This window comes from Pituophis catenifer, unplaced genomic scaffold, assembly GCF_029215685.1.
Source record: "Pituophis catenifer annectens isolate HBS135680 unplaced genomic scaffold, rPitCat1.0.hap2 SCAF_2, whole genome shotgun sequence".
In the NCBI taxonomy this organism is placed as follows: Eukaryota; Metazoa; Chordata; class Lepidosauria; order Squamata; family Colubridae; genus Pituophis; species Pituophis catenifer.
Genome location: NW_027256882.1, coordinates 182367789 through 182395775, shown reverse-complemented (window position 1 = coordinate 182395775; position 27987 = coordinate 182367789). Strand labels below are relative to the sequence as shown.

At 43.7% G+C, this 27987-nt stretch overlaps 1 protein-coding gene across 1 annotated transcript; it reads left to right on the top strand.

Annotated features, from left to right (window-relative positions):
• The first annotated feature begins 84 nt into the window (after nucleotides 1-84).
• Nucleotides 85-27653, top strand: TSPAN16 (tetraspanin 16). Its single transcript, XM_070935276.1, has 7 exons — nucleotides 85-144; nucleotides 19359-19565; nucleotides 21700-21774; nucleotides 22046-22153; nucleotides 24630-24764; nucleotides 26360-26443; nucleotides 27597-27653. Exons 1-7 carry the CDS (start codon nucleotides 85-87, stop codon nucleotides 27651-27653), a joined length of 726 nt encoding a protein of 241 aa, XP_070791377.1.
• The last annotated feature ends 334 nt before the right edge of the window (nucleotides 27654-27987 follow it).

Below are 27987 nucleotides of genomic sequence, written 5' to 3'. Positions count from 1 at the left end.
TGGCCAAACCCTACCCTATCACTGTGCTTTCTATGGTTTTCTCACCAAAATGATAATTATCATTCTCTTGACTGCAGGTACAAAATGAATATCTGTTTCTCCTTCCTGAAGATGATGATGTTTGTATTTAATGGAGTGATCTTTGTAAGTATGTTCTAGGGTGGATGAAAACTGGTTGTGGCAGAGAGTTAAATAAATAGTTAAATAAATAGTTCAGGAGGTTGAACAAATGCACAAAGTATACTTTTGCAAAATATCTGTGATGTGCAGATGTGAGAGGTTTAAGAGCAGTATGAATCTCGTGTGTGGAAATACTCAGCATGGGAAAGCAATCTTAATATGTTCCGTTGTTCATACAACAGAACAAATATGAAAAGAAAAAATTGTTTCCCACTGTAGTTCTCTTATAATGTAATGGCATAAATTGGGAATGACCCCAATTTCCTCTATCCTCCAATCCTTAACAAATCCTGTCCAACAATGTCTGATAGAAATAATTGCATGGGATAATTTGAAGGATTAAGTACCATCCTTCTCTTTAAGTTTGTTTATTCTAGTATGTGGATTTGCTCACCAACAAATAGTTCCATTCTCAGTATAAGTAGTCATCACTTAATGACCCTAACTGGGACTGGCAACCCTGTTGCTGAGTGAAATGTCACATTACTGTTCCACTCAGCAACAGCAGTTTTGGCTGTTTTTGAGTGAATACCAAATGGTCGTTAGGCAAGAACCCAAGCCGCTGTTGGAAAAAGGTAAGGGGATACCTCCACTTCAACTTCCCTGGTTCACCTGTTTCCCACATTTCTGCTGTTTTGGCCTCCTTTGTACCCATTGCTGCTAGCTGCTGCTGCTGCCACCCAGCCCTGCCTGCTGCCCCCATACTAGATACTCACTGCATTATATACCAGTATGGTACCAGCTAGGGTCTTCTTTCATGCCACCTTCTTTCATGCTAGTGTAGCCAGGGTCTACCTTGTGCACCAGCCTGGGCTTCCATTTGCACTTGGCTAGTTCACAAACAGAAGCCCTGATCAATATCATAGAAAAAAAACCACAAACCTAGTACAGAACCTCTATCCAACCCAACCCACTCTGATGCAGCCCCACTGGTGCTGAGCAATCAATTTCATAGACTTTCTCTGGAAGAAAACATGCAGACACTTAGAAAAGAAACATCATCAAATGTCCCTTAAAAAGTAGCATCATCAAGTGCTTCTGTGATAGGTAGAAAAATACCCCAAACCTCCCTAGGAAAAAAAAAGGTGATTGTTGGTGATAGGAGATTCAATTCAGAATCTCAGAACCTATAGGCTATAGGCTAACTTCAGCCTAGGGCCTCAAGATCAAGAGGGGCCTACATTCAAATTGTTAGCAAAATTAAAATTACACTTTCACTATAGGTGAAAGGGCCTCATAAGTGGAATAGCCTAGGGCCTCTTTTCATCTAAATCCGGCCCTGATCAGGAGGGTTTTAAACTAAAATTGAGGGGGGAAGGAGACCAATCTTTAGGATCTCCAGGACCTAATTCCAAGCAAAAAGCCCTAGAAAACAAATCAATGAGGTAAGGAGGGATGGGAAGGAAGAAAATTTAAACACCAAATAGGAGACATAGGACGCATACAAACAGTCAGACATAAAGATCTAAAATGCCTATATACAAATGCTCAAAGTTTGGGAACAAGCAGGGTGAACTTGAATTATTAATACACAAAGGTAGATATGATATAATTAGAATTACTGAAACTTGACTGGAACATACTGATAAAAGGATACAAACTCTTCAAAAAAAAACCAGACCCCATAAAAGGAGATGGAATTGCACTATATGTAAAGGATCACTATATTGCCACAGAAATGCATGAAACCAAAGACAAAAAGCTCCATAGAATGCATATGGGTCAATATAAAAGAAAAATAATAATAACATTGGCATATGTGTATATTACAGGCTATCCAACCAAGCAGAAAAAATAGATGTACTTTTTGCTAACCAATTAACAAATATATGTAGGAAACACACTACAATACCAATGGGGGACTTCAATTACCCTGACATCAACTAGAAGACTAATTCTGCACCAAGTGAGAAATCGAATAGGTTCCTGACCAACCTAGCTGACAACTTTGTTGCCCAAAAGATAGAGGAGGGAACTAAGGGACAGCCAAACTGGACTTAATTCTCACGAACAGAGAAGAAGTGATGGAGTTGAACTTTGGGTGAGAGTGATCATGTCCTACTGGAATTCAATATAATGCAAACACAAGCAATAGAATATAATGATACCAGAGTCTTAGATTTTAAAAGAGCTGATTTTAACAAACCCAAAGAGAGTTTGGGAAAGATTCCTTGGGTGAAAATCCTAAAGGGGAAAACAAATTCAAGAAGCTTGGAAAACTCTGAAAAATACAATCATAAAAGCCCAGTCCAGTACAATACCACTGAAAAAGGAAAACAAATCCAAGAAGAAACCAGCATGGCCGCACAAAGATCTCTCTGACAAATTGAAACACAAAAAGGACAAGTATAAAAATGGAAAGAGGGACACATACCAGTAATTAAGGCAGAATATCAGCAGATAGCCAGAATCTGCAAAGACAAAGTCAGGAAAGCAAAGACTCAGAATGAACAAAGACTTGCAAAAAAAAGTCAAAGATAAAAAATAAAGTTTCTTCCAACATATAAATAACAAGAAAAAAATCAAGGAAACAGTCAGTCCACTAAAGAGAGAAGATGGCAAGGAAGTAACAGGCAGCAGAGAGAAAGCAGAGCTGCTTAACTCATTGTTTGTTTGTTTTTTAAAAAATAATCTTTATTTACATTTTCCATTAAAACAAAAGAAAAACAACACAACATATAAATAACAAACAAAACAACACAACAGCAACAAACAACCAAACAACAAAATAGACAAAAAAAAAAAAAGAGCAAGCGTATCTCTAAACAGTACCTTAATAACCTAGTATTCGGTACCGTATATCTATATTATAATCCGGAGAAGACAGAACATCTTACATACCTTTATAAAACAATTAGGTCTATCTGACCTCACTTTACTTGTATAATATAATTTTCTCAATAGATATAATTTCTCATCTAATTTGGGTTATATTTTCCTCTTCTCTAGCCACCCATAAAATTTTTCCCAATATAAACCTATTTGTGTTTGATCTCTTGTCTTTTAATTTCTTAATCAATTTATCTGCTTCAGCACAGTCCAAAATCTTCTTTATAATAGCTTCCTCTGATGGGATATTTTGATTTTTCCAAAGTTGAGTGCACTCCAATCTCGCCGCTGTGATGATGTGCAATGCAAGATACCATAAGTCTCTTTTCATATTTTCTGGCTTGGAGCCGAGCAGGCATGTCTCTGGATGCCATTCGATCTTTTGATTTAAAATCTCATTCAGCCATTTTTTTATTTCCCCCCAGAATTCTACTGCTTTTGGGCACGTCCACCACTGATGGTAATAAGTGCCACGCTCAAACCCACATTTCCAGAATTCCGCAGATTGTCCAGTAAACATTTTAGCTAGTCTATCCGGGGGAAGATGCCACTTGTATATCATCTTGTAGATGTTTTCTTTGTATGCCATGGAGACTACTAATTTCATATTCTCCCACCAAATCTCTTGCCATTTCTCTAAAATTTGAATATCCAAAATTTTTCCCCCAGGCAATCATTGTATCCTTAATTATTTCTTCACCTATCTCTATTTTCATCAACAATTTATAAGTTTTCGAAATCATGCCTTTTTCTTGGCCCATCAAAATTTTGTCTAATTTTTGTAACTCACCATTAATACCTTTCTCTCTATCTTTTTTGTATTTAGATTGAATCTGTGTATAGGTCCACCAGTCCACTTGTACCCCTTGGGAGTTCAATTCCTGTTTAGATTTTAATTTTCCTTGTACATTCAGCAAATCTTTATATGTTAATTTTCCCGCGAAGTTATAGAGTTTGGGGTATATCAGTGCTTCTAAGGGTGATATCCAGCACGGTGTTTTAATATAATATTTTTTACTAACTTTTTCCCAATTCCGAATTAAAATATTTCTTATGTAATGTCGGGTGAACCATTTGCTTTGTGGGGTATTATCTCGCCAAAGTGCCATATGCCAACCCTGATGTACCGTATTTTCCGGCGTATAAGACGACTGGGCGTATAAGACGACCCCTGAATTTTCCTGTTAAAATATAGGGTTTGGGCTATACTTGCCATATAAGACTACCCCTCTTCCAATGCACACCAAATAAAAATTAAAAAACATCAACTGGCTCACCCACAATGTAAAAGCAGCTGTGCTAGACCCAAAATGGCCCCTGAAACAAGCAGGAACCTCACACAGCCACAAAAAGCCCAAAAAAACAACTTTCACACTTTACACACACACAACACAACACAACACAACACAACACAACACAACTGGCTCACCCACAATGTAAAAGCAGCTGTGCTAGACCCAAAATGGCCCCTGAAACAAGCAGGAACCTCACACAGCCTTGGTAGTACAGTGGTCTAAAGCACCCTGTTATTAAGACCAGCTGCCTGCAATTACTGCAGGTTCGAATCTCGCCAGGCTCAGGGTTGACTCAGCCTTCCATCCTTTCTAAGGTAGGTAAATTGAGGACCCAGTTGTGGGGGCAATAAGCTGATTTTGTATAAATATACAAAAGGATGAAGGCTATTGCTTAGCACATTGTAAGCCGCCCTGAGTCTCCGGAGAAGGGCGGCATATAAATCAAAATTAAAAAAAAAAAACAGTCACAAAAAGCCCCAAAAAACAACTTTCACACTTACACACACAAAATTCCACATACAGCTTTGTGAGATTTTGTGTGTTTGTGTAGTTAGAGTGAAACACTACAAAAACATACTAAATCTCAGAAAGCTGAGATTTGGTAGTACAGTGGTCTAAAGCACCCTGTTATTAAGACCAGCTGCCTGCAATTACTGCAGGTTCGAATCTCGCCAAGGCTCAAGGTTGACTCAGCCTTCCATCCTTTCTAAGGTAGGTAAATTGAGGACCCAGTTGTGGGGGCAATAAGCTGACTTTGTATAAATATACAAAAGAATGAAGGCTATTGCTTAGCGCATTGTAAGCTGCCCTGAGTCTCCGGAGAAGGGCGGCATATAAATCAAATTATATATATATATATATATATATATATAATTTTATTTTTATTTTTATATGAAAGCTAAATTTAAAACTTCCTAAACTTTAAATGGCTAGGTCTAAAAAAGAACAACTAAAAAAAACCCCAATTAATTATTTTTTTTTAAGTTCCCAAAGGGGAAAAAAACTTACCCAATAGAACAGGGGTCTCCAACCTTGGCAACTTTAAGACTTGTAGACTTCAACTCCCAGAATTCCTCAGCTACCTTTGTTTTGCTTGATTGCAGACAGGGAGTTGCTTGCTGATGGAATGGATTCAGGCAAGCGAAGCAAAGCAAGCAAAGCAAGGCAAGCAGCTAAGGTAAGCAAGCTGGAGGGGGAAAACTTTTTCCCTTCTCCATGGCTCTGGCGATCCCAGAGTTGCCTGATTAGCTTATCGTCAGGGCTTGGATTGTCAGAGCCATGTGAAAGGAGAAAAGTTTTTTCCTTCTCCATGGCTCTGGCGATGCCAACTGAGTTGCCTGATTAGCTGATCGTCAGGGCTTGGATTGTCAGAGCCATGTGAAAGGAGGAAAGTTTTTTCCTTCTCCATGGCTCTGGCGATCCCAACTGAGTTGCCTGATTAGCAGATCGTCAGGGCTTCTGAAGTGGTTCGGGAATAACGAGAGGCACAACCAAGCAAGTGACAACAGCTCTTTAATTTACAGTGAGACTTCAGCAAAAACTCAGAGGCTGCAGCCCTCCTTATATACAATCCTGGAGGGACTGTCAGCCAATCAGAAACATAGGCAGGTTTGAAACTCCCGCTTAAAAGTATCAATACATAACACCCCTCCCTTCCCAGAAGGCACTAACATTCAAATATTTACATAAGTACACACAAAATCTCGCAGGTGCCCAGGCCGAGTTCTCGTCCTAGTTGACCTGCGCAGTTCAGTGTTTGGTGGGGCGTCGAGCTGGTCAGAGGGACTTTCTGTCTCTCCCGGCTCCGCCAATGGAACCTCCTGGATTTTGTCTGGGGCGTGGTTATCCCCGGTTGGGAGTGGCGACTCGCTGGGGCAGCGCTGGAACCAGGGCTTGTCAGCTAAGTATTCTCGCGAACCCGGGCTTGAGTTAGCTGTTTTGGGAAAGTTGTTATAGTTAGGCTCGGAGATGTCTAAATTGATGTTTGCTTCGCCGACTACCCTTTTTCTCACTTGGTCTATGTGGCGTTTCCAGAGTCTGTCTACCCCTACGTCTACCGTATAAGATTTCGGGCCTGTTATGCCCACTATGGTTCCTGCAACCCATAGAGGTCCGCTGGCCTAATTGCGAGCGAACACCGGGGACCCAACCTGAAACTGTCTTAGTCCAGAGGTCTCTCCCTTAAAATTTTCGTGCGAGTAGTTAGGGTGAAGCCTATCTAACACGCACCGAAGCTTCCTGCCCATGAGGAGCTCTGCTGGGCTTCTCCCTGTGGCTGTGCATGGTGTGGCATGCTGGACAGCTAAGAATTGGTCTATCCTGGCCTGCCAGTCCCCGTTATCTAGTCTGGATAGGGCCTCTTTGGCCGTTCTTACAAAACATTCGGCCAATCCGTTAGAAGCCGGGTGGAACGGGGCCGATAGGGCATGGCGGATGCCCAGTCCGGCCAAGTAACCCTTGAACAGGGTTGCTGTGAATTGAGGGCCGTTGTCAGATACTAGAGTATCTGGTAGACCATGTGTGGCGAATAGCTTGCGAAGGGCTTTAATGACTGCCTTGGCTGTGGTAGAGGGCATTAGAATTATTTCGAGCCATTTCGAAAAGGCATCAACTACAATTAAAAATGTTTGCCCATGGAAGGGGCCAGCGAAATCAATATGGATCCTCCCCCATGGCCCTTTTGGTTTCTCCCACTCTCGGATGGGCACTACCGGGGGATCGGGGCGAGACTCCTGGCAGGGTCTGCACTTCCCCACCCACTCGGAGATAACTTGGTCCATGTTGGGCCACCAAACATAACTGCGGGCTAAACTTTTCATTCTGACAATGCCCGGATGCCCTTCATGCAGCAATTCTAAGACCCTTGTTCGTAGTTTCGTTGGCACTACCACCCTGTCACCCCACAACAAACAACCACCTTGCGTAAACAGTTCGTTTCATTTGTTTACAAAACCTTGGTAGTCCCCCCCGTCCACCTTGACCGGCCACCCTTTTAGCACCCACCCCATCACAGTGCGAATGATCGGGTCCCTGGCTGAGGCTTTTACCACTTCGGCAGAGGAAATAGGTCCCAAAGTTAATGTGTCCAGTAGAAGGACAGAGGCCTCTGGTGTTGGATTGGTCAGTAAGTCAGGTAGGGGGCAGCGGCTGAGGGCATCCGCGTGACCCAGGGTCCGTCCGGGTCGATGTACAAGCTGATATGAATAGGCCGAAAGAAAAATAGCCCATCTAGTCAAACATGGGGAAAGAGCAGCGGGGGTGGGCCTGTCGCCTGCCAAAAGTCCTAGCAAGGGCCGGTGATCAGTCACAAGTTCGAATTGCCGGCCATAGAGGTATTCGTGGAACTTTTTAACCCCCGCAATTGCAGCCAGAGCCTCTCTGTCCAATTGACTATAGTTCCGCTCTGCGCTTGACAGAGTGCGAGAGTAAAACGCAATGGGCGCCTCTAGGCCGTTCGGCAGTCTATGGCCTAGGATGGCACCAACTCCTACGGGGGAGGCGTCACAAACCAATACAAGCGGTAGCACCGCATTGTATTGGATTAGGAAACTGTCTTCCGATAGAAGTCTCTTTACTGCCTCAAAAGCGGCTGCTTGTGGTTTCCCCCAGACCCATGGTACATTCTTCCCCAATAGCTTGTGTAGGGGATCTGCGACGGTAGCCTTGTCTTTCAGGAACATTGAGTAAAAATTGAGCAGTCCAAGGAAGGCTTGGAGCTCTGCTTTGGTCTTGGGGGCAGGTGCGCTCTTAATAGCCCTCACCTTGCTTTCTGTAGGGTGGATGCCTGTGCCGTCCACCCTATACCCCAAAAATTCGACGGAGGGAACTGCTATCATACACTTGTTTTTTTTTAATTTGAGTCCCGCTTCCCTGAATCTGAACAGGACGTTTCTAACTCTGTCCCCTAGTTGTTGTTCGTCCTGGGTGCTGACTAGGACGTCATCGAAATATGGCACCACCCCGGGAAGCCCTTGCAACAGGCGCTCCATGGTGCTTTGAAATAGGCCGGGTGTGATGCTCACCCCGAACTGGAGCCTGGTGCATTTAAATGCACCCCTATGGGTTACTATAGTCTGTGCCTCAGCCGTGGCATCGTCGACAGGAAGTTGTTGATAGGCCTGGGCCAGGTCTAGTTTGGCGAAAATTTTTCCGGGCCCCAGGGAGTGTAGTAGATGATGCATGATCGGCACCGGATAGGCGCTCGGCTGCAAAGCCTTGTTGATCGTGCACTTGTAGTCGGCGCAAATTCTAATTGAGCCGTCCGACTTAACTGGGGTCACTATGGGGGTTTCCCATTTTGCGTGGTCAACGGGAACCAAGATCCCTTGTTTAATTAATTTGTCCAGTTCCGCATCGATCTTTGGTTTCAATGCAAAGGGCACCCGTCTCGCCTTGAGTCTTATTTGGGCTACGTTGGGGTCTAGATTAAGAGAGATAGGGGTCCCCACATACTTGCCCAACGTGTCCCCGAAAACGTCCTGGAACTCGGTCAGGAGACTGTCTTTTAACGATGACTTGAGCATCTGGTGGACGCCGGTGAAACCCATGCCGAGGGCTTGGAACCACCCCATGCTGAGAAGGCTGGGAAGCTGTTTCGTGACGATGGTCAGTGGCAGGTCTCTTTCGTAGTCTCCATAGGTGACTCGGAACGTGCCCACGCCCTCGAGGGGGACTCGGTTCCCCTGGTAGTCTAGGATGCGCAGTCTCTGTTTGGAGAGCTGGTCCTTCCGGAACGACGGCAGGAGGGTCTTTAGGGTCGCCCATGACATTATGGAGAGAGCTGATCCGGTGTCGATCTCCATCGAGCATGGCTTGCCGTTGATTTCGACCACCATGCTGACTTTGTCCTCGATTTCCGCGCTGGCCTGGTCTATGTGAATGCTGCGGCCATCTCGAGGTTCAAATTCACGCCGTTTTTTCGCGCCGCCTTCTCTCGTTGGTTGTTTCTGGCGCGTTGATTCTGGTTGGCTGCGGCGCTCACGTGGTTGGTGTTTTCTGGGCAGAATGGCTCTACAGACTCGCGCCAAGTGCCCTTTTTTCTCGCAACGCCTGCAGATAGCCTCCCTGTATTTGCAGGACAGTCTATCATGGTGCCCTCCACAGCTGGGGCAGCTTCACCGCGGGCTGCCTGTGTCCTTTCTCTGGTGCTCCGTTCGGAAGACGTCCTCATCCAACTCGGACTCCGAGCTGGATCCGGCGTCTTCTCTGTGCACCGGGGCAGACTTGGGGTTGTCTTTGCTGGTCAGCGGACGCTGCAGCGTTTCTGCGGCTTTTGTGGAGGCTTCATGAGCCCTGGCCTCGTCTAGGGCTCCAGCAAGCATCAAATCAGGCTTGGCGAGCAGGCGCCGTTGCAGCCTAATGTCCCGAACACCACAGATAAGTTGCTCAAGCAACGCATCGTCCAAGTCTCTATAGTCGCAATGGGTTGCGGCTTTTCTCAGGCTGGCCATGTATGCGCTGACCGGTTCTCCCTCTCGCTGAACGCGCTGTCTGAGTTGGTATCGTTGCATGAACTTGGAGGGCACGGGAGCATAGTGAGCCCGGAGCGTGGCCATCAGAGTGTCCCAGGAGACGGTCTGGACCGGTGTTGGCTCACACAGTGACTCTGCCATCTCGAACACATCCGGTCCACAGTGGCTTAGGAAGAGGGCCCTCTTCCGATTAGCGGAGAGCCCTTGCATGTCGCTGGTTTCGAGCGAGCATTCGAACCTCGTCAGGTACGAGACCCATTTTTCGCGGGTCAGATCAAAAGGCTTGGGCGGAACGTAGGCAGACATGTTCGGTATGCCTCCTGTAGTTCGCCTCGTCGTCTAGCTGAAGCTCGTGGTCTCACTGGTTTGCTTCTTGTGACCTCTATCCCATCCTCGTCACCAATGAAGTGGTTCGGGAATAACGAGAGGCACAACCAAGCAAGTGACAACAGCTCTTTAATTTACAGTGAGACTTCAGCAAAAACTCAGAGGCTGCAGCCCTCCTTATATACAATCCTGGAGGGACTGTCAGCCAATCATAAACATAGGCAGGTTTGAAACTCCCGCTTAAAAGTATCAATACATAACAGCTTGGATCGTCAGAGCCATTTAAGGCTTGTCAGAGCCTTTCGGGCTGGTCTGTCTGGTTACAGGAGAACGACATCCGGCGTATAAGACGACCCCCGACTTTTGAGAAGATTTTCATGTGTTAAAAAGTCATCTTATACGCCGGAAAATACGGTAGGTCGAAACCTTCTATTTTAAGGAGACGGCTATTACCTAAAGTAATCCATTCTTTTACCCAGGTTAACAGAGCGGCTACATAGTAATTCTCCCAACATGGTAAGCCCAGGCCTCCTCTTTCTTTTATCTCTTGCATCATCTTTTTTTTAATCCGTGGCTTTTTCCCCTGCCAGATAAATTTAGTTATTATTTGGTTTAAGTCCATGAAAATTTTTTTAGATAGATTCACTGGGGCAGTTTGAAACAGAAAGTTAAATTTCGGTAGCACATAGGATTTTACTGTTATTACTCGTCCTAGAAGTGAGAGTTGTATTTTACCCCATTTGTCTAAGTCTTTTCTTATTTGAATTAGTAGTTTATTGTAGTTATCTTCTTGTATGCTCGAGCATCTACTAGTTAGCCAAATTCCAACATAAAAAGAACAAGAAAAAAATCAAGGAAATAGTCAGTCCACTAAAGAGAGAAGATGGAAAGGAAGTAACAGGCAGCAGAGAGAAAGCAGAGCTTTCTCTCTGAGAAAAGAGAACACTTGTCTGATCTTGATGAATACAAATCACCCAGACCTGATGGATTACATCCCAGAGTTCTAAAGGACCTGGCAGATGTCATCTCAGAACCACTGTACCATATCTTTCAAAAATCTTGGAGCACCGGGGAACTACCAGAGGACTGGAAAAGAGCTGATGTGGTTCCCATCTTAAAAAAAAGGGGGGGGGAATGGGGGGGTGAAACAGACCCAAGAAAACTACAGACCAATCATCCTAACATCAATACCTGGGAAGATACTGGAAAAGATAATAAAAAAACAGATCTGCCAACATCTAGAAATGAGTAAAGTAATAACTAGAAGTTAGCATGAGTTTTTTAAAAAGAGATTATGCCAAACCAATCTTATTTCGTCCTTTGACAAAGTAAATAAATTAGTAGACCAGCAAAGTACTGTGGACATAGTATGCTTAGACTTCAGCAAGGCATTCAACAAAGTAGAATACAACCTACTTTTGGTAAACTAGAAAAAAGTGTGAAAGATACCATCACCATCAGATGGATTTATAACTGGCTGACAAACCATACTCAACGAATAGTCCTTAATGGTACTACATCTAAATGGAGGGAAGTAATCAGTGGGGGACCATAAGGTTCCATCTTAGGCACAATACTCTTCAATATCTTCATAAATGACTTAGATGAGGGAATAGAAGGGGAACTCATCAAATTTGCAGATGATACTAAGCTGGCAGGAATAGCCAACACCCTAGAGGATAGGCTCAAGATCCAAATGGATCTTGACAGACTTGAACACTGGGCCCTATCTAACAAAATGAAATTCAATGTAGAGAAAAGTAACGTCTTACACTTAGGCAAGAAAAACCAAAAGTACACATATAGGTTGGGTGAAACCAGGCTTAATAGCAGTAAATGTGAGTAAATGTGAGAAGGATCTTAGTGGACTTATCCACTAAGTCTTAGTGAACAATCAATTAAATATGAGTCAACAGTGTGCGGCAGCAGCCAAAAAAGCCAATGCAATCCTAAATTGCATTAACAGAGGGATTCAATCAAGATCATGTGAGGTACTAATACCATTCTATAAAGCCTTAGTAAGACCACACCTAGAGTACTGCAGTTTTGGTCACCACACTATAAAAAAGATGTTGAAACTCTAGAACAGTGATGGCTAACCTTTTTTCCTTGGGTGCCGAAAGTGTGTGCGTGCGATAGCGCACACACGCATACCCACACCCATAATGCAATGTCCCGTTATGGGCCTAGCAGGCCTCTCTGAGGCCTTCGGAGGCTGGAAATGGCCCATTTCCAGCCTTCCAATACTTCCAGTAGGCCTGTTTTACGCTCTCTCCAGGCTCCAGAGGTTTTCCTGGAACCTTTGGGAGGGTGAAAACAGCCTCCCCTGGCCCTCCGGAGGCCCTCTGGAGGCCAGAAATGGCCTGTTTCCGGACTTCTGGGAGTCCCGTTTTTCACCCTCCCAAAGCCTCCATGCGAGCCCTGTAGTTACCTGGCATCCAAAACGGGTCACATGGAGACTCCTAGGAGGGGAAGGGAGGCATGGGTGGGGCCAGCCAAAAATCTTCTGGCTGGCGGGAGATGCGCGCAGATGCGCAGTGGAGTTGCCTTAGGGCAATGGCTTGCATGCCCGCAGAGATGACTCTGTGAGCCACCTGTGGCATGTGTGCCATAGGTTCACCATCTAGAAAGAGTGCAGAGAAATGCAACAAAGATGATTAGGGGATTGGAGTCTAAAACGTATGAAGAATTATTACAGGAACTGGCACGGCTAGTCTAGTGAAGAAAAGGACCAGGGGAGACATGATAACAGTGTTCCAATATTTGAGTGGCTGTTACAGAGAGGAAGGGGTCAAGCTATTTTCCAAAGCATCTGAAGGCCAGTAAGGAATAATGGATGGAAACTGATCAAGAAGAAATTCAACCTAGAAATAAGGAGAAATTTTCTGACAGTGGGACAATGGGACACTTGCAGGGGTGAAATGCTCCCGGTTCAGAGAACTGGTAGCAAAAATCCCTGCCCACCCCCACCCCCCATGTCCAGTTGAGCCGCACAATCATCAGGGGCTTTTTTTTTTACTTTTAAAAGCATTTTTTTACACCCTTTTCGGCCAAAAAATGCTTTTAAAAGTAAAAAAAAAAAAAAAAGCCTCTGATGATCGTGCGGCTCAGCTGGGATTGTCAAAGACTGTTAACAGAAAAAAACCCTTTTTTTCTTTTAAATTCCTCTGATGATCCCAGCTGAGTTGCCTGATCGGCAGAGGCTTTTTAAAAGAAAAAAGGTTTTTTTTCTTTTAAATGCCTCTGACGATCCAAGCTGAGTTGCCTGGTCGTCAGAGGCATTTAAAAGAAAAAAAAGCCTCTGCCGATCAGGCAACTCAGCTGGGATCGTCAGAGCCTTTTGAAAGCATTTTTTTTACAACCTCTTCGCCGAAGAGATTGTAGAAAAAATGGTTTTAAAAGTAAAAAAAAAAAATTGGCCATGCCCACCCAGTCACATTAACCCCTACCACCACCAAGCCACGCCCACAGAACCGGTAGTAACAAATTTTAGATTTCACCACTGGACACTTGCCTTCAGAAGTTGTGGGTGCTTCATCACTGAAGAATTTCAAGAAAAAATTGGACTACCATATGTCAGAAATGGTGTAAGATCTCCTGCTTGGGTGGGGGTTGGACTAGATAAAAGGTCCCTTCCAAGTCTGGTATTCTGTTAGCTCAAAATATCTGAATGCAGCTCTGGAGTGGGGAGCAAATGGAGGACTGTGGCCAGCAGAAGAGATCCTGGGTGGGACATGAACAGAGGCCATGAGCTGGTATAGTAGCAGTATACAGTACATGAAGTGGGTATTGTTATGTATTGATACTTTTCAGCGGGAGTTTCAAACCTGCCTGAGTTTCTGATTGGCTGACAGTCCCTCCAGGATTCTATATAAGGAGGGCTGCAGCCCCTGAGTTTTTGCTGAAGTCTCACTGTATATTAAAGAGCTGTTGTCACTAGCCTGCTTGTGCCTCTCGTTATTCCCGAACCACTTCATTGGCGACGAGGATGGGATCGAGGCCACAAGAGGTGAACCAATGAGACCACGAGCTTCAGCTAGGCGACGAGGCGAACTACAGGAGGCATACCGAACATGTCTGCCTACGTTCCGCCCAAGCCTTTTGATCCGACCTGCGAAAAATGGGTCTCATACCTAACGAGGTTTGAGTGCTCGCTCGAAGCCAGCGACATGCAAGGGCTCTCCGCTAATCGGAAGAGAGCCCTCTTCTTAAGCCACTGCGGACTGGACGTGTTCGAGATGGCGGAGTCACTCTGTGAGCCAACGCCAGTCCAGACCATTTCCTGGGACACCCTGATGGCAACTCTCCGGGCTCACTACGCTCCCGTGCCCTCCAAGTTCGTGCAACGATACCAACTCAGACAGCGCGTACAACGAGAGGGAGAACCGGTCAGCGCGTACATGGCGAGCCTGCGAAAAGCCGCAACTCACTGCGACTATAGGGACTTGGACAATGCGTTGCTTGAGCAACTAATCTGTGGGGTTCGAGACATAAGGCTACAAAGGCGTCTGCTCGCCAAGCCTGATTTAATGCTTGCTGGAGCCCTAGACGAGGCCAGGGCTCATGAAGCTTCAACAAAAGCCGCAGAAACGCTGCAGTGTCCACTGACCAGCAAAGACAGCCCCAAGTCCACACCAGTGCACAGGGAAGACGCCGGATCCAGCTCGGAGTCCGAGTCTGATGAGGACGTCTTCCGAACAGAGCACCACAGAAAAGACGCAGGCAGCCCTTGGCGAAACTGCCCCAGCTGTGGTGGGCACCATGATAGACTGTCCTGCAAATACAGAGAGGCTATTTGCAGGCGTTGCGAGAAAAAAGGGCACTTGGCGCGAGTCTGTAGAGCCATTCTGCCCAGAAAACACCAACCACGTGAGCGCCGCAGCCAACCAGAATCAATGCGTCAGAAGCATCCAATGAGAGAAGGCGGCGCGAAGAAACGGCGCGAATTTGAACCACGAGATGGCCGCAGCGTTCACATAGACCAGGCCAGCACGACGATCGAGGACAAAGTCAGCACGGTGGTCGAAATCAACGGCAAGCCATGCTCGATGGAGATCGACACCGGATCAGCTCTCTCCATAATGTCGTGGGCAACCCTGAAGACCCTCCTGCCGTCGTTCCGGAAGGACCAGCTATCCAAGCAAAGACTACGCATCCTAGACTACCAGGGGAACCGGGTCCCCCTCGAAGGCATGGGCACGTTCCGAGTCACCTACGGAGACTACGAAAAAGACCTGCCGCTGACCATCGTGTCAAAACAGCTACCCAGTCTTCTAGGCATGGGGTGGTTCCGAGCCCTTGGCATGGGCTTCACCGGCGTCCACCGAATGTCCGAGCCGTCACTGAAGGACAGCCTCCTGAACGAGTTCCAAGACGTCTTCAGGGACACATTGGGCAAGTATGTGGGGACCCCTATATCCCTAAACCTAGACCCCAACGTAGCCCAAATAAGACTTAAAGCCAGACGGGTGCCGTTCGCATTAAAACCAAAGATCGATGCGGAACTGGACAAATTAATTAAACAAGGGGTGTTGGTCCCCGTTGACCATGCGAAATGGGAGACCCCCATAGTGACCCCAGTTAAATCTGACGGCTCAATCAGAATTTGCGCCGACTACAAGTGCACAATCAACAAGGCTTTGCAGCCGAGCGCCTATCCGATGCCGATCGTGCATCATCTACTACACTCCCTGGGCCCCGGTAAAATTTTTGCGAAATTAGACCTAGCTCAGGCCTACCAACAATTACCAGTTGACGACGCCACGGCAGAGGCACAGACAATTGTAACTCATAGGGGTGCATTCAAATGCACCAGGCTCCAGTTCGGGGTGAGCATCACACCCGGCCTTTTTCAAAGCACCATGGAGCGCCTCTTGCAAGGGCTCCCGGGGGTGGTGCCCTATTTTGACAACGTTTTAATCAGCGCTCAGGATGAACGTCAACTAGGGGACAGAGTGAGGAATGTCCTATCCAGATTTAGGGAAGCGGGACTTAAATTAAAGAAAAATAAATGCATGATCGCTGTCCCCTCTGTCAAATTTTTGGGGTACAGGGTGGATGGCACAGGCATCCACCCCACCGAAAGTAAAGTGAGAGCAATCAAAAACGCACCAGCCCCCAAAACCAAAGCGGAGCTCCAAGCCTTCCTTGGACTGCTCAATTTTTATTCAATGTTTTTGAAGGACAAGGCCACAGTTGCAGATCCCTTACACAAACTTTTAGGTAAAAATGTACCTTGGGTTTGGGGAAAAGCCCAAGCAGCCGCTTTCGAGGCTGTAAAGAGACTTCTATCCGAAGATAGCTTCTTAATACAATACAACGTGGCGCTACCACTTGTATTGGTTTGTGACGCCTCCCCCGTAGGAGTTGGTGCTGTCCTAGGCCATAGACTACCAAACGGCCTAGAGGCGCCTATTGCATTTTACTCTCGCACCCTGTCAAGCGCAGAGTGGAACTATAGTCAGTTGGACAGAGAGGCTCTGGCTGCAATTGCGGGGGTTAAAAAATTCCATGAATATCTCTATGGCCGCCAATTCGAACTTGTGACTGACCACCGGCCCCTGCTTGGACTCTTGGCCAGTGACAAGCCCACCCCCGCCGCCCTGTCCCCACGGTTGATCAGGTGGGCCATTTTCCTGTCGGCCTATTCATATCAGCTTGTCCATCGACCCGGACGGACCTTGGGCCACGTGGATGCCCTCAGCCGCTGCCCCCTTCCCGACTTACTGGTCAACCCCACGCCGGAGACCCCCGTTCTACTAATCGACACCATGACTTTGGGACCTATCTCCTCTTGCGAGGTGGCGAAAGCCTCTGCTAGGGACCCTGTAATTCGTACTGTAATGGGTTGGGTCCTTAAGGGGTGGCCAGTCAAGGCAGTCGGTGGGGAGTACCAGGGCTATGTTAACAAACGTAACGAATTATTTATGCAAGAGGGTTGTTTGTTGTGGGGTGATAGGGTGGTCATACCAACGAAACTGAGAACGAGGGTCCTGGAGTTACTGCACGAGGGGCATCCAGGGATTGTCCGAATGAAAAGTTTAGCCCGCAGTTATGTCTGGTGGCCCAACATGGACCAAGTCATATCCGAGTGGGTGGGGAAGTGCAGACCCCTTCAGGAGTCTTGGCCCGATCCCCCGATAGCGCCCATCCGAGAGTGGGAGAAACCAAAAGGACCATGGGGGAGGATCCATATTGATTTTGCCGGCCCCTTCCATGGGCAAACATTTTTAATCGTAGTTGATGCCTTTTCGAAATGGCTCGAAATAATACTAATGCCCTCTACCATAGCCGAGGCAGTCATCAAAGTCCTTCGCAAGCTATTCGCCACACATGGCCTACCAGATACTCTGGTATCTGACAATGGCCCTCAATTCACAGCGACCCTGTTTGAGGGCTACCTGGCCGGGCTGGGCATCCGCCATGCCCTATCGGCCCCGTTCCATCCGGCTTCTAATGGCTTGGCTGAACATTTCGTAAGAACGGCCAAAGAAGCATTGTCCAGGTTAGATAACGGGGACTGGCAGGCCAGGATAGACCAATTTCTAGCCGTCCAGCATGCCACACCATGCACGGCCACAGGGAGAAGCCCAGCCGAACTCCTCATGGGCAGGAAGCTTCGGTGCGTGTTAGGCAGGCTTCACCCCAATTACACACACGAGAATTTCAAGGGAGAGACCACCGGACTTAGACAGTTTCAGGTGGGGACCCCGGTGTTCGCTCGCAATTATGCTAGCGGACCTCTATGGGTTGCAGGAACCATAGTGGGCATAACGGGCCCAAAATCTTACACGGTAGACGTAGGGGTGGACAGACTCTGGAAACGCCACATAGACCAACTTAGAAAAAGAATAGTCGGCGAAGCAAACATCAATTTAGACATCTCTGAACCTAACTACAATGACTTTCCCAAAACAGCTAACTCAAGCCCGGGTTCGAGAGAATACTTATCTGACAAGCCCTGGTTCCAGCGCTGCCCCAGTGAGTCGCCACTCCCAACCGGGGATAACCACGCCCCAGACAAAATCCAGGAGGTTCCATTGGCGGAGCCGGGAGAGACAGAAAGTCCCTCTGACCAGCTCGACGCCCCACCAAACACTGAACTGCGCAGGTCAACTAGGACGAGAACTCGGCCAGGGCACCTGCGAGATTTCGTGTGTACTTATGTAAATATTTGAGTGTTAGTGCCTTCTGGGAAGGGAGGGGTGTTATGTATTGATACTTTTCAGAGGGAGTTTCAAACCTGCCTGAGTTTCTGATTGGCTGACAGTCCCTCCAGGATTGTATATAAGGAGGGCTGCAGCCCCTGAGTTTTTGCTGAAGTCTCACTGTATATTAAAGAGCTGTTGTCACTAGCCTGCTTGTGCCTCTCGTTATTCCCGAACCACTTCAGGTATGACAGTAATGAACAAGGCAGCAGGAACAGCTGGCAGCATTAGATAGGCAGACAGCCAAAGGCCAGTGAAAAATGCTTCAAGTCCTCACTGAATGAATGACTGTTAAGAGAGGACCATCTGTAGTGTGGACACTAAATAGATAGTATCAGGCTCCAGAAACCAAGAAAGACATGTGCTGATTCTACCAAGCAGATTTTTATAGGTTTTATATACATATTTTTTTACACCTAGTCCTCACTTAACAACTGGTTTTTTTATGTTCATTTAAAGTTACAGTGGCTATAGAATGGGTGCTTTACAGTCTGTAAGCACCTCCAGCTGTCATAAATGGTCACACTGCCTCCCATAGTCGCTGACTACACGTCAGAGGAGTCAACTTTACAACTGTTTGCAGCCTACCATGGTCACCTGACCACAATTTGCAATGTTTTTTTGTCAGTTTCCAGCAGTTTATGCTGATTTCTGATAAAAAAAACACTCATTCAAATTAATGGGTTGGCTTAACAACTGTAGCCTTTACTTAATAACTTCAATATTTGTTTAATGACTGTTGCAAAAGAGGCTGGAAATTTACTTCCGGCCCTGTGAGTACCATAACTTACAATTGCAACAACTTATGACTGTAATTCTGAGCTCAATTATAGTTGTAAGTCAAAGACTATATATAGATTGTACATTGTCTTAAGTCTCCATTGTGGTAAAAGGGAGATTTATGAATGTTTCTAATACTGGTTCAGTTTGTTAGGAATGAAATGTTGAAGCTAGCAAACAGTCCTTTTTGCTCAAAAGTTTTTATTGCAGAATTAGAACTTTCTAGTGCAGAAGTGATACCTTCTGGTTTCTCTCCATTTTCCTCCCAGCTAGGGGGCCTGGCTTTGCTGGGCATTGGTATCTGGGTGAAGGTAGATGGTGATTCCTTTGAGAAGATCCTTGGAGTTGCTGCACCACAAATGATGCTTCTGCTCCATGTGGGTTACCTGTGCATAACAGTTGGCAGCATCCTTTTCATCATGGGCTTTTTGGGATGCTGGGGAGCTGTGAAAGAAAGCAGATGTCTCCTGCTGGTAGTAAGTGATTTGCAAAAAGATATTGCCATGGACCAAATGTGGGTGTTGTGAAGTTGCTAAGCTGTAAAGTTTACACATGGCTACTCTCATCTTGACTTAACCTATGCTCCTAGACCTTTTCTGCCTTCCAGTTCTTCTGAATCTTGATATGCTGGTAGAGTCCCAAAATAAATGCTAGTCCCAACTAGCATTTATCATGAAAGGATCACCAGGCTTTTTTTTCCAAGAATTTTTTATTCCTATTTATTTTATGGGGCTGGATTGAAGTCAGTTCTCGATAATGGTATTACTCAAAAATTCCAGTTAGGTGGGCAGGAATATTATTTTCTGTTACTTAAAATTATCTTAAAATATTAATAGATGGTACAAAGAATTATTCTACTTAGATTCTTTATCAGCAAAAGACTGATGAAAGGTTAAAGGAGTTGTAAGTAGGTCCCGAGGACATATCGATATGTGCTTTGAAGCACATAAGTGCTTTCAAATTCAAAATGCTGCACAGCCCTAGTACTGGTTGCTATTTGACATTTGAAATAACCTGTCAAGTCTTTAAGGCAGATTAGGTCAGAAAACAAGTATCACAAACCATAGAGTACTTTATTGAAATAGGCTTTAATAATGGAATCTTGAAAGCCTAATATAGTTTCTACTTCTTATACCCAAGAGAGTCAAGGCAGGCTAATCTTGATTTTCTTCATCATGACATCAAACATCATTATAAAACACCTGAGAAGTGCCTTAAAATCTATCTCTCTACTGTGTTTCCCTGAAAATAAGACCCTGTCTTATATTTTTTTGAACCCTGAAATAAGCGCTTGGCCTTATTTTCAGGGAGGTCTTATTATTTTGGGAAGCATGGAGCAAGACGGGGCTCCTCTTGCTGTCCTACCTAATTTCCAGCTCTGTTTCCCTAACCCTAACCAGAGGAAATGGCGGGGACCGGCTGCACACGTTTAAATTTTTTTGGGGGGGGGGCTTATTTTAGCTCATGTGCTCAAAAGCCCGATTGGGCTTATTATCAGGGGATGTCTTATTTTCAGGGAAACAGGGTATGAAGCCTACCTAGTTTAGAAACAGTTTAGTTAAATGATCTGGCTGCTTCATTCTGTCAAATAGGCTGTTCCTTATATGTGGTGTGGGGGGCAGTCTCAGGTCACTTCACTTTTGGCAGGATGTTGCCTTCCATCCATTTCCCTTATAATCCACATGGACATCATTTATAGTCAGTATAAGTACAGTATGCCTAAAATTGGGTTGCTCTATATTTATTTATTTATTTATTTATTTAAAAATTTGTATACCGCCTTTCTCCCTGAGGACTCAGGGCGGTGAACAGCCAAGTAAAAGCATAAACTACAAACATTAAAATACAATTAAAAAGATACATATAAATTTGGCCCCATAATTAAAAACAATAACAAACAATTAAAAACATTTTAAAAAGTGTTAGGCCAGCCCGGCTTGCTGGAAAAAGAAGGTTTTAAGGGCATGGCGGAAGGCACCGAGGTCTTGGATTCTCCTTATTTCTGGGGGCAGCTGATTCCAGAAATAATATAAATATTATTAATACTATGAGAACATACCCTGTTTCCCCCAAAATAAGACATCCCCTGATAATAAGTCCAATAGGACTTTTGAGCACATGGCAATAAGGCCAAGTGCTTATTTCAGGGTTCAAAATAATATAAGACAGGGTCTCCACTCCACTCTGGAGCTGCGGTGGCACAGTGGTTTGAGTGCAGTACTGCAGGTAGTTCGAATTCCACCAGGCTCAAGATTGACTTGGCTTTCCATCCTTCCGAAGTGGGTAAAATGAGGACCCAGATTGTTGGGGGCAATATGCTGACTCTGTAAACTGCTTAGAGAGGGCTGTAAAGCACTGTGAAGCGGTATATAAGTCTAAGTGCTATTGCTAACAAACTCAACAAAAGAAAGAATAGCACACCTTATCTACTCACTGCAGTATGTTTCTCTTTCTGACAACTAAAACCAATTATATGGTGCAATATTGAATCTCTGTATGTAAAAACATTGGGAAGTCACTTTATTTAGATTTTGCCTAAACCCTGAGCCTTAACTGGCATTTCTGGCTCTGGCTTTGCTGGTAGTGAACAGCACATTTCTCTGTTTCTAGTTTTTTGCAGTTATACTAGTAATCTTCACAGCAGAAGTGGTGGGTGCTGTTGTGGTGCTGATTTTCTCCACTGTGGTAAGTCATGGCTACCCCTCCCCCAACCACATTTTTCCACATGCTACTCAATACCCATCCTACTAGGATATCTGGAAGTATAGTCCAATAGGTCTAAAGAACACCAAATTTAGGCAGGCTGATTTAGCATGTTGATGACACAGTTCATCCAACTATAGTGAAAGATTTTGAACAGTTGATAAGGCAGATGACACTTTAAACAGTATTATATGGAAGTGAAGTGACAAATTGTAGTATTATCATTTACCATTAATATGCCTCTTGACTCCAGGCAAATATATTTGTTGAACACTTGAAAATCTGGGCCATGAAGACTTTAAAAGAAGACTATGGGAGGCAAGAAGACCTCACAGCCATTTGGGACACTACAATGAAACAGGTAATTCAGCCGACAAAGACCAGTTTTATAAAATCATAGAATCATGGGGCTGGAAGGGATCTTGGAGGTTTTCTAGTCCAATCCCCTGCCCAAGGCAGGAGTCCTTATACCATCCAGGACAAATTAATGTTCAATCTTTTCTTGAAAACCTCCAGCAATGGAGTACTCACAGCTCTGGGAGGCAAGTTTTTTCACTGACTAATTGTTCTGTCAGGAAATTCCTCCTTAGATTAGATCTCTCTCTAACGAGCATCCTGGAGCACCAGGAAACTACCAAAGAGAAAAAAAAATGGAAAGAGGGATACATAACTAAGGCAGAACACCAACATATAGTCTGAATCTGCAAAGATGGTCAGGAAAGCTAAGAGTCAGAATGAACATTTACAAGAAATGTCAGAATTTTTTTTAAAAAAGTTTCAACATATTAAAAAAAAAAAACCAATGAAAAAGTCAAGGAAAAAATCAGTCCACTAATGGGAGAAGATGACAAGAAGGTGACAGGCAGCAAGGAGAAAGCAGAACTGCTAAATTCATTCTTGGCATATGTCTTCACAGAAAAGAAAAAAAAAATAGCCCAACCTACCAAAAGCAGAACCCTAAAAGACAGACTAGGAGTACAGGTTAAAATAGACAAGAAATGGTAAAACAACACCTATTCACCCTATTCAAATCACCAGGACCAGATGGATTACATCCCAGAGTTCTGAAGGAGCTGACAGACAAGATCTCAGACCCATTGAATTATATCTTTCAAAGATCCTGGAACACGGGAACTACCAAAAGAACTGATGTGGTTCCATCTTCAAAAAAAAAAAAGTGGGGTGGGGGTGGGGAAATGGATCCAGGAAACTGCAGATCAATCAGCTTGACATCAATTCCTGCAAAGATCCTGGGGGGAAAAAAAAACCAAGCAGCAGATTTGTGAACCATGAACAAGGTGATTAATAGAAGCCAGCATCAGTTTATTAAAAACAGATTGTGCTAAACAAAAAACCCTGATTGCCTTTTTTTATAAAGTGACTAAATTAGTGAATCAAGGAAATGTTGTGTATATACTTGGACTTTGGTAAGCTATTTGATAAAGTAGAATACAGCCTACTTTTTGGAAAGATAGAACAATATGGGACAGACATTATCACCACCACATGGATTCACAACCAACTACCAATCACACTCAGCAGGTAGTCCTCAATGGAACAACGTCTACATGGAGGGAAGCATGCAGTGCAATATCTCAAGGTTCTGTCTTAGGCCCAGTGCTCTTCAGTATCGTCATAAATTATCTCTCAAATTTTATATCCACATAGGATATCACATAGTTACTGCTGAAAATTAACTTGTGATAATATGTCAGCGCTCAAATGACTCTCTGGCATGCCACTGCAATCTTGTTAGCCTGTCTTCCACTTTAACACAAACAAATTCTAAGTCTGATTTTGAAATCTGCTACAGTTTTGTTCAAATACAGCTGCATTTTAAATAAATACCAGGGTATGTCTGGGGAAAGTCTCTTTTTTTCATTTATGATTTAATTTGTACTTGCATCTAGACTGTTCTGTTTTAATCTCTGTATGCATCAATAAAGTTCAAGAAGGAACAGAAAGGCTGAGAAAATATAATGAATTGTATATGTGCAGCAATCTGAAGAACCAACTGAATAACAGAGTAACAGAATAATAGTTAGAAGAGACCTTGGAAGTCATCTAATCCAATCCCCAGCATGAACAGGAGACTCATTTCAAACAAATGGTTGTCCAGTCTCTTCTTGAAAGCCTCCAGTGATGGATCACTCACAACTTCTGAAGGCAAGCCATTCCACTGGTTGATTATTCTCACCATTAGGAAATTTCTCCTTAGTTCTAGATTGCTTCTCTCCCTGATTAGTTTCCACCCATTGGTTCTTGTCCTGCCTTCTGATGCTTTGGAAAATAGTTTGCCCCCCTCATCTTTGTAGCAGCCTCTCAAATATTGGAATGCTGCTATCATGTCTCCCATAGCCCTTTCCTTCTTTTCACTAGACTATACATACCCAATTCCTGCAACAGTTCTTCATATGTTTTAGCCTCCAGCCCCCTAATCATCTTTGTTGCTCTTCTCTGTACTCTTTCCAGAATATCAACATCTGTTTTATATTGTGGTGACCAAAAATGGATGCAGTATTTCAAGTGTGGCTGCACTAAGGCTTTCTAAAGCAGTACTATTACTTCACCTGATCTCAATTTTATCCTTCTATTAAGTCCAGGGAAAAACTTTGGAAAATTGCCTACTTAGTTTGTGAGACATTAAGCATAATGAATGGGGTAATATAAATCTCCAAATGTATATATATTGTTTGTAGTGTGTTATTTCTCATAATGTTTTATTATCAAAGCTCCCACTGGTACTGAATCTTAGCAGCTTTGGGATAGTCAATATATTTTCTGGCTGCTTCCCTGTCTTTTGGCAACTGTAAACCTCATACATCTTCCTGTTCTAGCTGAAGTGCTGTGGATTCAACAATTATGCAGATTTCAACAGTTCCTACTTCTATCAAGCTCATGAGAAATATCCTTCTCTTTGCTGTCTATCCAGCAAGGAATGCCAGCAATTTGAAATAGACCATAATAAGCAGGTAACTTTGTTTCCTAAAGATCACAAAAGGCTGGTTGCTTTTCAGGTTTGTGACAAGGATTACTTTTAAGAAAACCAAAAGCAGCCCATCTAACTTTTGTTAGAGGAAGTGACACCCCACCCAGTCTGTAGGTAAAATCTAGTTAATTGAGGGGCCACCAACCTTTTCATCCCCAAACCATTCTAATCTCAATTCAAAGCCTATATGATATTGTTCAAAGCAGCTCTGATAATTTTCAATTCCTGCTAGGATTCAAGACACTACAAAAAGATGATGTTTTTGTAGGCAGGGAACTGGTTAATTTGGCCCAATAGCCAAGCACACAGAACTGCCATCTAGTCAGTGTTCAGCTGTTGGCCTGTTATTGACTGCATTGCTCTCTGTACTGTTGGCTTCACCCCAAAACATCCCTCCCCTCTCTTTAAAGATATCAAAGAAAAAGAAATAAATTACATCAGTCCCCTTCAAATGGCTAGAATCACTCCATTTGCTTAACGCATTGTAAGCCACCCTGAGTCTCCAGAGAAGGGCGGCATATAAATCAAATTAAAAAAAAAAATTGGACCCTGTAAGTCAGTCAAACCAGAATACCACCATGGCAAAGAAACATTTGGGTGGATTGACAAATTGGAGCTCTTCACCATCAGAAAAGCAAGCTGTTTAAACTATGGCATTTTCTGCCTTATTAAAGCTATTCCTGAATTTCAGGAAACATGTGAACCAAGGATTGCTTTCGTAAACCATCATCTAATCAGTGGGAGGAAATTATTGCAGTCCCTATTGGATCTACATCTCTGCTTAGAAGTCCCTTAAATAACAAATGAAAATAGTTGCTTTCCTTGGTCAGTGCATGAGGACTGAAATAATATATTAAATAGCTGATAGCAACATTTGTATCTGAAAGCAACATGATTTTGTATAAAAACTGGCATCATACATGTGTTACAATTGGTGGGAGTAGATGCAAAAATGTTGCCAAATGCTTCAGAACAGAATGGTTAAAATTCACCCTGATATCTACCCCACAGCCTGCTTTCTTTGCAGACATGCATTTCAAAGATTTATATGATTCAATATTGGCCAGTTGAAGAATCAGTTGCAGGTGGATAGTCATATAAAATGAATGAATGAATGAATGAATGATGTATTTGCAGTAAAATTGGGAGGAGGAAAGTATCCTCCTATGTTGCGTGTACAGTTCTTTTTTCTAACCAAGGAAGGAAGGAAAAGACGCAAGGAATTTTACTAATCTGTTTACTGTTTGGCAAGGTTAGCATATATTAAACAACCTTTTTTTTAAAAAAAATGCAGAAACTTTCTAAAGTCAAGCAAGCTTTTTTATAGCCATTGTCTCGAAGCTTGATGCCTAATGACAAGAAGTAAAAATATTTTTATAGAATGATGCTAATACATATGCTTTTTAAATAAAAGTGTCTGAATTTTTCCACTATGCATCCTACTTTATTAGAGCCCCAAGAAATTCAATAAATTGGCAAAATAATCCAGGACCCTTGTATCAATACTGATACTGAAATCTCTTGATGGAAAAATGATAACAAATTCTCTCCACTACATCACATATCTTTGTCTTTCAGGGCTGCTTGTTTGAATTTGAGATGTTTCTAAAGCACAATGGGAAGATTGTCGGAGCAGTGGCTCTAGCAGTTGGGATGGTTGAGGTAGGCTTACATTGGCTCATTCTCCTGATCTCAAGATTCATGACATTATTTACATAGACCCCAGAATCTGCTTTCCAAAACTAATTTTTGATTAAAATAATTGCAAAAGCCCAGACAGTGTGGATAATGTTTGTTCACTGTTTTGTTTGGTAGAGACTTTAGATATACTGTATCATTCATCTGATTACCTCCTTTGATCAGGTCCAGTTTGGGCATTTTTAACAATCTTTATGAAGAATCTTTATTCTTCATGTCTTTATTGCCAAAATGTTTTACTGCAACTAAAAGACTCTGGTAACCATAATGCCAAAATCTAAATGTCACTGGCAGATTTAAAATTATACTCCATGTGGTTTGTTTATTTATTTATTTATTATTTATTTATTTAATAAATTTATTCCCCCCCGCCATCTCAACCACAAGGTGACTCTGGGCATCTTATGCAACAATATGTATACAATAAGAGTAAAACACTATAAAAATAAGAATTATTAGGTATAAATAAAGCTAAAAGATAGGGGGAGGGAGTGAGGGAGGGAGCAGGTGAATCTGTTATTAATCGATTAACCACCTCTAGTGTGATGTTCCCACTTGGGGGCCCAGGCTAACTGGCAGAGCCAAGTTTTCGGAAGATGGGAGCTGACCTCATTTCTTGGGGTCAAGATGTTCCAAAGGGCAGGAGCAACAGGAGGTTTCCTGTCCATTACAGCACAATATCTCCACTTGTATTCTGGTCTTCAAAGATATACCAGTATGCTGATCTGGGTTAATTTGCAGAAGTTGCTCTCTTTACCTCATTTCTATAGTGGAATTGATAAATAGATTCAGAAAAACCATCTCTAAAAGCAAATAAATCTTCCCACCTACTGTATATAAATTTCAGGCAAGATTCTTTCATTCACCTATATCATTTGTAGATGTTGCCTAGATGCTGTCAGACTATACTGTCATAGAAAATGAATCAAACTTTTACTGCATATCTTCCTCCAAAATGTTATCATAATCCTTCTGAAATCTAGAAAAAGAATAAGTAAGTAGCTTCTGCAGGCTTTGAGGACATTTTAAGTCCATTTTACATCAGAGGGTGTGTCAGATTAGTAAAGTAGCATGCAAACTATGTCACTCTCATTTCACTTTTTCTTTTGTTTTGTAGCTGGCTGCTATGGTTGTCTCCTTGATCCTCTATTTTCATATTGGTACAAAGGTCTGAAGAAAAATGCCATCCCTTGGCCCGATCAAGCACCAACCAAGTCAGTCTCTGTGCCTGCAGGGAAGAGACAGGACAATTGTCCTTGTTCATAAATGAAAAAAAGCAGTATCTTTCAGTGGCTCTGTATAGCTATAGAGCTACCACATCTTGAACCTCTTTGATAATGTTATTGATCAATCATTAATTTCCCCTTACTACTATAAAAATTATCACATAGTCAGACATGCCAAGAAAATAAATAGGCTTCATCTACTACTATTTGTTCTATGTGGTGGGAAGCCCAGGAAATTTTTAGAAGGAACATTTACTTTGAAAAACAGAACATTAAATATGT

What these genes read in the sequence shown, in the direction of transcription:
- TSPAN16 (XM_070935276.1), top strand. Translation starts at nt 85, where the DNA reads ATGAATATCTGTTTCTCCTTCCTGAAGATGATGATGTTTGTATTTAAT. An exon ending in TATTTAATGGAGTGATCTTT is followed by an intron (nt 145 to 19,358) that starts GTAAGTATGTTC and finishes TTTTCCTCCCAG; the next exon opens with CTAGGGGGCCTGGCTTTGCT. An exon ending in TAGCAGTTGGGATGGTTGAG is followed by an intron (nt 26,444 to 27,596) that starts GTAGGCTTACAT and finishes TTTGTTTTGTAG; the next exon opens with CTGGCTGCTATGGTTGTCTC.